Source organism: Silurus meridionalis, chromosome 16 (genome assembly GCF_014805685.1).
Source record: "Silurus meridionalis isolate SWU-2019-XX chromosome 16, ASM1480568v1, whole genome shotgun sequence".
NCBI lineage: Eukaryota > Metazoa > Chordata > Actinopteri > Siluriformes > Siluridae > Silurus > Silurus meridionalis.
Window position 1 is genome coordinate 14,510,823 of NC_060899.1, and position 12,177 is coordinate 14,522,999.

The 12,177-nt window shown below is 39.5% G+C and overlaps 2 protein-coding genes across 12 annotated transcripts in view; one reads left to right on the plus strand and one right to left on the minus strand.

Moving 5' to 3' along the window:
* Nucleotides 1–12,177, minus strand: part of LOC124399019 (sex comb on midleg-like protein 2) — a 44,438-nt gene that overhangs the window by 28,035 nt on the left and 4,226 nt on the right. For 4 of the 5 annotated variants that reach the window (XM_046869659.1, XM_046869658.1, XM_046869660.1 and 1 more), the window contains exons 2-6: nucleotides 4,007–4,108; nucleotides 2,994–3,107; nucleotides 1,458–1,534; nucleotides 845–1,079; nucleotides 673–761 (exon numbers count right to left, since the gene is read on the minus strand). In XM_046869659.1, the coding sequence (XP_046725615.1) occupies nucleotides 673–761; nucleotides 845–1,079; nucleotides 1,458–1,534; nucleotides 2,994–3,107; nucleotides 4,007–4,037 (546 nt within the window). In that variant the 5' untranslated portion in view covers nucleotides 4,038–4,108. The remainder of the gene's footprint in view (nucleotides 1–672; nucleotides 762–844; nucleotides 1,080–1,457; nucleotides 1,535–2,993; nucleotides 3,108–4,006; nucleotides 4,109–12,177) is intronic. The other variant, XM_046869661.1, reaches the window with a different exon arrangement.
* Nucleotides 1–12,177, plus strand: part of LOC124399018 (cyclin-dependent kinase-like 5) — an 88,236-nt gene that overhangs the window by 1,226 nt on the left and 74,833 nt on the right. Inside the window, exon 2 of one of the 7 annotated variants that reach the window (XM_046869652.1) lies at nucleotides 8,281–8,306. The exons of the other annotated variants lie outside the window; for them this stretch is intronic. The gene's annotated coding sequence lies outside the window, so the exon portion shown is untranslated. The remainder of the gene's footprint in view (nucleotides 1–8,280; nucleotides 8,307–12,177) is intronic. 7 annotated transcript variants of the gene reach the window in all.

Genomic DNA, 12,177 nt, shown 5'->3' on the forward strand with positions numbered 1-12,177 from the left:
TGGTTCCATAAAATAATAATTATTGAATCGCACGTGCCGCATTTTGACGCGTCGCCAACAATTTCGATTAGATTCAACACAATGCAATAAAATACAATACGATGCAGTGGGAAAAAATACGATTCTATCAATTCAATATGGTGCTGATGGGTCGCTTTTATTTCTTTGCTTCAGACAGACAGCAAATCATCAATTTACTGCACACATACGCCAAAAAAAAAAAGGGATTAAAAGCAGGAAAATGCAGCTCTACCTCTGCCATGTTAATCTGTACGCCTCGGTCTCTGTAGTGTAGTGATACGTCATTCACGTAGCAGCAGCGGTGCAGAGAGAACGCGCTCCAGAAAGATTTCAGCGACGAGAAATCGATCTACATATCTAATATCCGGTCACAATTTAGTCATTTTCTAAATAATAAAAGTAGAGCGCGTCTACTAACAATTATAAATAAAAAAATAATTTTTTAGCGATTTAAATATGTTCAAAACGATGCATTGCGAAACAAAACCTGATCCCAGATGCACCAATGCAAATCGCTGAATCTTAATATCCACAGTGTGTTTAATCGTTTATTCGGTGTACCATTGCATCCATGAACACGCGTGTAAGTCGGTTTTTTTTTTAGAAAAAAAATCACACCTGATATTTAGATATTTCTGAAGAATGCGGTACCTTTTTGAACGCAGATGCTGGAGCCATTTCTGCCCCGTTCAGAGTCCTCAATAAAAACATGGGCCATGAGGAGGCGTTCATCCTGAACCCTGGAGAACAATAAAGAAATGCGACATTAAACGAAGTATATATGCGTTCTAAATAAAGAGGCGTGACATAGCGGTTGTTGTACCCAGAGGGGGCTGCAGCATGTCTCCATTCTTCTCGCACGTCCCTATTGGCTGGATGTCCGAGGAATCGACCAGTCTCCAGAAGTCGTTGGTGTTGTCGCTGCCGTCCAGGCGTAGGCGGAGCCTGATGCCCGTTATGCCCATCACTGTGGCGATGCAGACGGAGGTGGAGTTACGGGGGTCGCGAGCCTCCAGCTTCATCCCGGGCTTGAAGTCATTTGATGGAGGGATGCGAGACTACAAAAGACACAGATTTGTAATGTACAATTCAAATTGTATACACAATTGTTGTCATAGTGATGCAAGCAATGTGTCTTTTTTTTTTTTTGACCATTGGCTCACAATAAAATATTTCCATTCAAATTCCTGCATGCTTCCAAAGAAATTCCGGTTTATTCTGAATGCTTGGGAAGAAATTCTACCCAATCCAAGCATGATTTTGAAGTTTTTTTCAATCTCACATGCTTCTGGAGAAATTCTGATAAATTCTAGATGCTTCTCCAAACAGTTTTCCCTGATGGGGTGGAAAAAATATATATAATCCAGGCAGTCTGCTGTGTGTGTGTGTGTGTGTGTGTGTGTGTGTGTGTGTTTGGGGGGGGATAATTTTCTCACCTGTCTGAAGCAGCTGGGAGAGGCAGGTGTGGACGACGTCTCCTTCAGATAATCTTCCCATAAGAATGACTCGGGGGCTACACACACACACACACACACACACACACACACACACACACACAATCTGAATTCACAACTCTGTTTGCTGACAAGTTTACACTAGAGGGCGCTCTTTTAGCTGACAATGAAGATAAGATATACCTTTTTATCCTATACATATTTTATATACACTATAACTTTAAAAACAAACATAATCGATGACTTGATGTATCTTAATTCCACTAGTCCTTACATTCTGTTGTATTCTGTTTTCAATCTAAAAGAAGCTACAACCTATACAGATATTTCATTTAAATTTATGCCATGAGCTTGTATTTCTATTTCGGTCCCCGTTATCCGCTCCTGTTCCGTCATTGGTGTGTTACTTTACCGTGTTCACCTGTACAATGTTTCCCAAATGAGTTAATCTGTTCACACACGTTTCCATCCCTATGTGCAACATTTTTTAGTCCAAGCCTCGCTTCCCAATAAAGGTTGACTGACTGCCGTGGATTTTACTGATACCAATAGCTAGGTTGGATCGTACTTTCCCATAACAGATTAATCAACACTTTTTTTTTTTAATATTTAAAAAAATAAAAAAATGTATACCAGTTAAAAAAAAAACTAAAAAAATCACACTATGTAAAAACAGTATTGAACTTTATTACAGAACAAAAAAAAGTACTGAATCATGAAAAATGCTAAATAAAATAAAAATAAATATATTAATTATATGAACAAATAAATATAATATTGCGCTCTCCGTGCAGCACACAGTCTCACATTTGGAAAACAAACGTGTCATTGATTCAGAGGTTGGCATCAAAATGACTGAAGACCATTTCTGCCACACTTGCAATGAACGCAACCCGGAAAAACTATCCGTATTGATTTTTATTGGTGCCGATTCATCAGGAAAATCGAGGAATTGTTTGACCTCTAACTCCCAGTGCCTTTGTTTCCTGATTCTTTGTTACTAAGTTCGCTCGTCTTTCAACCACGGTCCTTTAGATTCATCCTAACAAACAACGATGTGATTTAATCCTAATAAATGAATAGGGTGTGAGTTAGGACTAAGCTTCTTAACTTTTCAGAATGCGAAGTACAGGGATGCAAGCGTTTACAAATGTTTCGGGTTTGGCAAGAAATTTTTGGAAAACGTTTGCCAATGTTTAACGGGAGAGCGTTTTTGTGAGTGCGGTTGCCTGCAGCTCCTTACTTGATTTATGGCTCTCTTGCTAATGGATTTAGTTTGAGAACATAAAGGGATTTTAAAAATTATTTTCTTTTTCGGTTCCGAAATAATAATTTTTTTTCCTGGTCGAAATTGTTAAGCAAAGTGCGGAAAAAGCCCCGAAAAAAAACGCCGCAACATTACAATACATTACCATTATAAACAGAGATCTTTCAACCTGCTCCAGGAAGCAGGTGAACTATAAAAGACTTACAATCAAGCTGCAGGTGTATGAGGTGGATTTTAAATCGCTCTCTCACCTCTCTCAACATGACTAGTAATGAATAGTTGAGATGCGTCATCTTTACCAGGTGCAGGTCCTGTGCTGACAGGAGGACTCCTGCCTGCCTTCTCCTTCTTACTCTCCTTCTGATCTGGAGGACCAAAAAAAAAAAGCCTTAAACACACAACCGATGGTGATACTTTAAATGCTCAAAGGCGGCCAAATCATTATTACCATATAAGGCTAAAAATAAGCTTTAACGTGTTTTATATGGCTTACGTCTGTCTGTCTGTCTGTCTGTCTGTCTGTCTGTCTGTCTGTCTGTGGGTGCATCTGTAAAGGATTCACTGCACTTCACTTTTTCCACATGTAATGTTACAGCTTTATTCCAAAAAGGTAAATTCACTTTTTTTTTTTTTTTGCCTTATATGCGTTATTTTATTATTTTATTTGCATTATTTATTATTTATGAAGTAGTTGAGAAGGTTTCGGGCTTATGATAATGAGGTAAACGCTGATATCTATTACAATTATCATTCTATTAATAGATCAGTGTGCTGAGTCACGTGATTCACATGAGTCTTGTGACAAAAGTGATAATATGAATATTATAGCCATAATAAATCATAGTACTTTGGATACTTGAGTAAATTTCAAGGTTAAAAACTTTTGTACTTTTACACAAGTGAAAGTTTAAAGGGACACTTTTACTGGTGTAACGTTTCCTGGTGGTTCTGCACTACAAGCCCCTCTTCCATCCACCTGCTGTTCTTACACTTGATCTTATTTAAGAACAAAGCAACATCTCAAATGCAACCTTTTCATTTGGAGTATTTCGTTCGTTTTGCCTTCATTTTCAGTCGTTGAAAGTATTTTCGGAGCCGCTGAACAAAACTAAAACACAGACCTGTTTAAACACCGGCTTGTGTATTCAGGTCGGGAAAGTTTCACGGAAATCGCTTTGTCCAGATTTAATCTACGAGGTGTGTGAAGTGATGCTGATGGCCTGATGTGTTTAAATGTCAGTGTGTTCCAGGATTGTGGTTTCACCTTTCAGGGCTGTCCTTCCCATGCTGTTCATTGGCTACCGGAGCTCGACAACACTGCTACACCGTTACAAAACACACACACACACACACTTGGGCTCCTGACCTGTAAGACAGAGAGAGAGAGAGAGAGAGAAAATGAGATTGATCAGGTGACAAAAAAAGTAGTTCCACACAGACAGCCGTCAGCTTCCTGTTTTTAATCTGGTACAGGAACGTGACGAGCGCAGACGCCTCTCGCTGCGGTGACAGCGCACTAATGCAAAACACATGAGAGAGCGCCTGGTTCGATTCCGCACGAGATGCCGAGGCCTGGAGAATTTGCCCTGGAGCCACGTGGCCAACGCCTGCGGTTTTATCGTTGGGAACATCAGAGATGCTCGGACGAATCCGTGGTCTGTTAAAGTGCTCGTTTCCAGCGTGAGCACTCGAGCCATTATAACGTATGGCGCAAACGGCCGAGAGAGAACAAATATATACAAGTTTTCTTTAAAAAATCCCAGTGTAAGTCAATGGCAAGGGACGGCTCGATGCCTACAATCCCTGTTTGAGCTCTGTTTTCTAATAGAACTACTACAACATGGAACTAACCAGTCGTGTGAATTACAATCGATTATTTGCATGATTTTTTTATTAATGTAAGAACGGGTCTCAAAAAATGAGACAACACCAGCGCTAAGGACAGAGTTCAGAGTTGAAAGGAATATTTACACCACAGGGTGTAACTACATGGGCTAATGAGGGCTAACAAGCAACAGGTGAGAGTGAAACAAAAACCACCCTGGATACGGGGGAAGGAAAAACAGGAAGTACTGAACATATTAGGAATGTACAAGGAGAAAAAACGAGGGGGAGAAATCGAGACGAGCCTAAATCGAGATGCAGTTGCCTCATCCTTAGGATCAGCCTGGTCAGGGTGGTGCTCATTACCGTTACAGTGATTTCAATGATTAAATTCTGGATAAAATTCCATATCGGTGGCGGGACGATACCGGGAAAAAAGATCAAATATAACCGACAGCAAAGATTGGATTTGAAAAGAAATGGAAATATTCACATAGAAATTGATTTCTTTATTATATTTATAATATATGTGCTTTAAATAAGAAAATCTGCTCCTACCTTCTACTCCTGTAGATTGTGGTGATACGATAAGTATCACAATACTGCGGTTGCGATACGATATGTTGCGATACTGTAAGCAAGGCGATGTATTGGGGTGGTTCTTATTTTAAGAATAGGATACGATTTTAGGAAATCTGTCATTAAGAATCCACCACCATATGCAAACTTTGGCAAAATTAGTATCATTGTACCCAACATGGTAATTACAATTTTTTACGTGTTTAAAAAAATTGTTGTTAAAGAGACCTAATATGAAGTGGGATTGAGGATTGATAATGATTTATTGTATTATATTTTTTGTATTACCATTAACTAGTAGCATGATCTGAGCGCTAACTAGTGTATTACACATAAAAGCAACAAAAGAGGATAAAAAAAATATAATTTTTTTTACAGCAGCGACCAGAAAACAGGTGGATATTATTGCTAACAATAGTGGCATGTGCTTATGCTAGTACTTCCTATCAATAAGTTCAGAGATAAAAAGACTGCCGGCCATCTAACTGCTGTGATACTGTATTTGAGAATCGATACAGTATCGCCAAACAAAATATCGCGATATTCACATGAATTGATCTTTTCTGACAACCCTTGCTTATTAGTTTGTCGTGAGTGCCGACTTCCTGTCACAGACAGTTTGTGTTTCTGTTTAGATTTAAAAATCGCTGAATAACAGAAATTCTTGATTAACGTTTCACTTTTCCGTGAGACCTTTCAAACAACGGTGGACGATCGCGTCCGCTTTGAATCCTCTGTTAACCAAACAACTTTTTAATTCCAGCTTACTGTGAGCCAATATTCAATTTGAATGAGTAAAGTGTTGAGGGGAAAAAAATTTCAAATGTGGAAATTTCCCAGTTGGAATGAACAGAACACTATTAAGAACTTGAATGATGTAGCTGAGGTTGAGGAACTGTAGCAGGAATTTGGTTATTTTCACTTCAGTTTTTTTTTCCAGCATTTCCAGGGACATAGTGGTATAATTTGTGGTTAATATAAAAAAAACCCACATCTGTTTAAATCATGGCCACTTCGGGTTTAAAAGGAAAGACGGATAGGGATAATAGTATATCGGCTGATGCAGGGTCGATGCTGGCTTCTTTTTTTTTTCCTCTTATGCTGATGATTGATGATGCTGTCAGGGTAAACGTACATTGTGTCAGCATAACGCCTGAGAAATATATAGGAAACAGCAGGTTCGGTTAGTGTGCTATTCACACACTAACAGCTATTAAGCCCATATTAAGCTCCAAGGGTACTGGTTTACACATATCTGGAAACCTGCAAGTGTTCTTAAAGGAGAACCCTTTAGACGTTTCAAACGGAACCGTACACAGAAGGAACGGCGTGCTGTAGAATTTCTGTTAATAGTCAGACGTTCCCTCAGTTTGACACTTGACTTCTTAGCAGGAGACTCCTTTAACTAATGCAGAACAAACATCTCACAGACACCGTCTTCCTCCGTTTCACTGCGGTTAGAAACGATATAAAAACGATAAACAAGTTTACGGCCGAGCTTGACATTTAAGGATCATTAATATATATATATTTTTTTGTTTTCTCCTCACGACCCCAATGCCCCGAGATTATGTAGTAAAACAAGTCGTTCGAGTCGCATCTTCTTTTGAACAGATGTTAAAATCGGTGTCCTAAATCATTCGGTCATAACACTACACAACAATACCATAATATAACCAACCAGACAGCAACTCCTTGGGCTTTTTTTCGTTGCAATTAAACGAAGTCGTATAAAAAAACTCACACCAGATATGTTATGTCTGGTGAGCGTTTGTCTCGCAGATGTCTGGCACTGCATGACTCAAAAACAGATTCACTTCTTCGCTTTTAAATGTCCTACTGTACACACGCAAACAGTTTAAAATCTTCAGGAGTGTGTGCACTTTGTGCTCTCACGTTTCATGTGTACAGCTGCCTCAGTTTGTTACTCACTGAAACTAATTTAAAAAGGAAATTCCTGACGCCATTATGCTGTGAAGTGTCAGCGATTAGAGACACAGTCGTCCCTAGATTTAGCGCGATTTTCAATTTGGCTAATTTGTTTCGCAAACAGTCCCGATTTTAGCTCATCATAAGCTATGAGTGGCATCACAACAAACCGTCAGGTTTCTGCTAATTTATTGGTTGTAGTGTCCTCTGACATCAAAAAAGGGAGAAGCTACGTATAGGCTACGCTACAGTGCTGTACTGTACTACAGCAGTCACTATAAATCTGATATTTCTAAAAATGTACATACAATTCATCTCGCTATATTCTTGCAAATGTTTTCTGTGTGTTTGAAGAGTGCAGGAGGATGATTTACGGCTTAAACAATAAAAAAAACACATTACTGCACCAAACTAAATCGTAATCACGAGTCAAGAAATCGGAACCATCAAATAATGTCATAATTGCGAGAAATAAAGTCGCATCGCGTTCCACATACAGTTTCCGACTTTATTTCTCACGATTCCGACTTAATTGCTCGCGATTCCGACTTTATTGCTTGCGCTTCTGACCATTGTTCACAACTTTCCCGACTTTTTATTTGTAATTCTGTCTTTATTCCTCACAACTCTGACTATTTCTCGCGTTCCCCACTTTTTATCGCAATTTCGACTTTATATCTCGCGATCCAATCGCATCTAAAGACATTCTTCACAACTGTGTGCCTCCAAATTTGTGGTTCCCTTTTGGGGAAGAACCACATATGGCTGGAAAGGGCCAGAAGTCCCAACAATTTGGTCTATATAATGTATGTTTCCAGTCAGACAAAACAAATTCTCCTTGTCGGTAACTCCGCGAAAAACGCCAACTCTGCGGTTACTATAGAAACGAGAACACGTTTGAACAAGTGCTTTTTATATATATATATATATATATATATATATATATATATATATATATATATATATATATATATATATATATATATAAAGATATATATATCTGTAATTATATGCCTCGCAGTCAGGAACTGCTGTCAGATCTGCAGTTGTAGAAAATCAATCAATACCTTCTGACCAATATGTGTAATATAATACAAAGCAATATAACATTTTTCCTTTTTTCTCTTTCCGCATTCTGTGACATCCAACGCTCGCTATCAACCGTCCTGCTCTTTATTTCCCCATCTCTCTCTGTTACCCGTTCAGCCGAGGGCGATAAGGATTCCTCAGAGGTACATGTGTGCATGCTTGTCTGTTTAAAGGGGTTGTGTAAAAGTGTGTGTGTGTGTGTGTGTGTGTGTAATGGTTGGGGCAAAAAATTTTTTTAAAAGCATTCCAGCTGCAGCTTCTTCCTCAGACTCGGTCTCATGCCTCCTTAGTCACTAATTCAGCTACACCTAAATACATACAGTGGGGGTAATAATTATTTGATCCGCTGCTGATTTTGTAAATTTACCCCCTTACAATAAAACTAATTCTAAAATTTTTATGGTAGGTGAAATAAGTATTTGATCCCAGCAAGAATTCTGATTCCCACACACCCAAATTAGTCCTGTCCCTTTAAGAAAGTTCTCCTAATATCAACTCGTTATGTGTATAAAAGTCACCAGTCACAGAATCAACCTCTTTCCATTTAAACCTCTCCACCACCATGGGTGAGACCAAAGAGCAGTCAAAGGACATCAAGGACAAGACTGAAGTCCTACACAAGCCTGAAATGGGTTGCAAGACCACCAGGAAGAAGCTTGGTGAGAGAGACCAAATTGGATGAAATAAAAGAGTCGTCAATCACCCTTGCTTTGAAGCTCTATACAAAATCTCACCTCATAGGATAAGTATGATTTTGAGAAAGGTGAGGGATCAGCCCAGGATTGCGTGCAGAGTGCAGTCTCGTGTGTAAAAACAAACAGCATGTGGTGTCGGAGGCCACTTTCATAATCACAGCGAACCGGAAAAACTATCAGTATGGCTTTTTGCTGGTAGACCATAGTTCCAGCAATCATCGGTAACAGGGGACTCTGTATGGACATTTGTGGACTGTTCCACATTTAGCTCTCATTTTAGTCCCTGTTCTAATAACCTCCACTCTTCTGGGAAGATGGTGCACTAGATTTTAGTGTTCTTCATTCAGCCACAAGGGTGTTGGTAAAGTCATGTAGGTGAGATGAGAAGGCCTGGGATGCAGTCAGCACTCACATTCATCCCAAAGTTGCTCAATAGAGTTCAAAAGCTCCTATAGAAGGCCACTCAAGATCTCATTAAAACAAAGAAATCGCTACTAAATTAGCAATAGAAAGTCATTATAGACGAGTGAGTGGAGTTACAAATAAATGTAGAACGAGTGCAAAGTAGTGGAAATAACCATGACCACGTCCACTCTTCTGCTCCTTCTCAAATATTTCTTGTGTTCCTGTGGCTCCTCGAGACATCCTGCTTTGTGGTAACTGTGGTTTCTGCTCTGCTTTTTAGAAGGATGATGGCCGAACGCGTTTTCTATTACAACATCGAAACCGTAATGAAAATATTAGCTGTGTGTCTCATGAGTCCAAAGTCCTAATAAATGTGACAGGGGTTTTTTTTTGGGATAACAATTACATCAAAAAAAGTGAAGGACCTCCAGCATAGAAGCAGATTTTGGGAAGAAAACCATGAAACAGTCCCTATTTAAAAAGCATCACTGAAATAGCGAGCATGAGATTCAGTTTTTTTCAGAATTGTAACGAATTTAGTTATACGCAGGCGACAGGATATTACAAAATAGTGTAATAAATAAATGTTGCAAAACACTATCTTCTGGCGTTCCTCAAATTCTGGACGCGACGTCTTCAACGGCAACCGGGAACTTTAATTCAGGAATTAAAAGCACATTTTCACCCCATTTACCAACACACACACACACACACACACACACCATTTTTGCCTACTCGCTAGCTCCTGCCATCAGCTCAGAGGTCTGTGAAACCTCTAACAAGCAAAGCATTCATTCATGCTCTAAAGCGGAAGCGCAGTATCTACAGATTAAGTGGCAATATGGACGTTCGCCTCATTTCGTCAACTTCCAGAAAGACGTCATCCTTCATCTCGTTTATCGATGGTTTTGTGATCATTCATTAGAACCAAAAAAACATCTTGTGAACACACTTTTGGGAAGAAGGTCAGAATCTTTAAACGTGTCCAAGATTCAAAGACCCTTGTTCAAAAACAGGTGTTAACTGGGTGGTCCGAATGCCATACGGAATGGCCCACGTTTTCATCCCAGGCACACTGTTGGATTCTGATTGGTCAGAAAACGGTTAATTTTCCAAATCGACAGCAATGTTCAGGGTCCCTACAGGTTTTCCATTTCAGAATTCCACACTTTTCCAGACTGAAGAAGATTTTTAAGACCACATTTAATATCTGAAATAATGATTTTCAATTCCAACTATAAACATGCGTTACGTTACAATTTCTGATTATTGTGAGCATCACCGACGTTTTCCAAGTGTTTAGACGCACCACCGGGGGCGCTGCACAGTCACGTCAACTGCTGCCTCACACCATAACAGCGTGTTTTAGAAAACGATGACACTTTTTCAATCGATGCCGCGACTTTTTGAAAAGAGCCGGGAAGTAAATAAATGCCAGGCGGAAATGACGCAGGTTGAATCCCCTACATATCCGTACCTTCAAGAGGTGCAAACAAAAATAAGCCACATTTATAATAATTATTAAGAACTTACTTTGTGTGATAGAAGAGTATCTGTGAGAGTGAAAGGGAAAGTTTATAGGACTGTGGTGAGACCTGAGATGTTGTATGGTTTAGAGACAGTGGCATTGAGTAAAAGACAGGAGGTGGAGCTGGAGGGAGCAGAGCTGAAGATGTTGAGGTTTTCGTTTAGAGTGACGACGATGGACAGGATTAGAAATTAGTTTATTAGAGGGACAGTGCATGTAGGACGTTTTGGAGACAAGGTGAGGGAGGCAAGATTGAGATGGTTTGGACATGTGCAGAGGAGGGACATGGGGTATATCGGTAGGAGGATGCTGAGGATGGAGCCACCAGGAAGAAGGAAAAGAGGAAGACCAAGGAGGAGGTTTATGGATGTGGTGAGGAAAGACATGCAGGTGGTTGGGTTGAAAGAGGCCGATGTAGAGGACAGGGGGGTATGGAGACGGATGATCGGTTGTGGCACCCCCTAATGGGAGAAGCCGAAAGAACTTAATTACTTACAAAAAAGCAGGAGGAAAGCTGTAGAGGTTTAACCCCACTGGTGTTGAAACACGGTGAAATATTTTAGCCCGAAAACAGGCCTTTCATATTCCATCAGCGGCAGACCTTCATTTCGGTTGTAATTGCTTGACACAAATTTCGGGCGGTGGATTTCTTTACGGCAGCTAAAAGAAGCAGATCATTTGGAAACTCAATTATCATCTAACGGAATGAAGTCATGGCCCTGAAACAAGTCTAGAAAATCTGGTTCATTTGTTCGAATTTGGGATTTTCGCTCGAGTATTACATATAATCTATTCTATATAATACGTTATATATAATAGTTATTTATTATAGTAATTCTAGTAGAATTTTATTATATATTATAGTACAATGAGTATCATATTCAAAACTGTTCAACCATGTGACCAAAATGCAGTCAAAAATCTCAATCAGGACATAAATCATTTTACTTTTTTGCATCTGGATGATTTATAAATGATAATCAGTCAAATGTTTGGGTCTGAGTGAAAAACAAGATGAGGCAGAATTAAAAGGGAAAAAACGAGTTGTGTAGAGCAATGTGCTGTGGCGTATATAACAAATTTGGCCTGAGATGAAGGAGTCCATGTGGCTACTCCGAAGTTGACCACTCTAATAACGATGTGTTTTATTCCTCTATACCACAGGAAGTATAACGCGAGTGCTAGTAGTACTTTTACCGCAATAAATTTACCACAGGAAATGAGTTCAAGGTATTGCTGACATCATAGAAGATATAACTGAGGTGTTTTTAGGTGCCGTTGATTATGAAAAAGCAGATCGTCGAGTTGGAAAGGAAACCGGAAATGACTGATCCATCCTGAGGACTTTAACACTGTGGAAAACCTCCTGACAGACACTGGAGACTC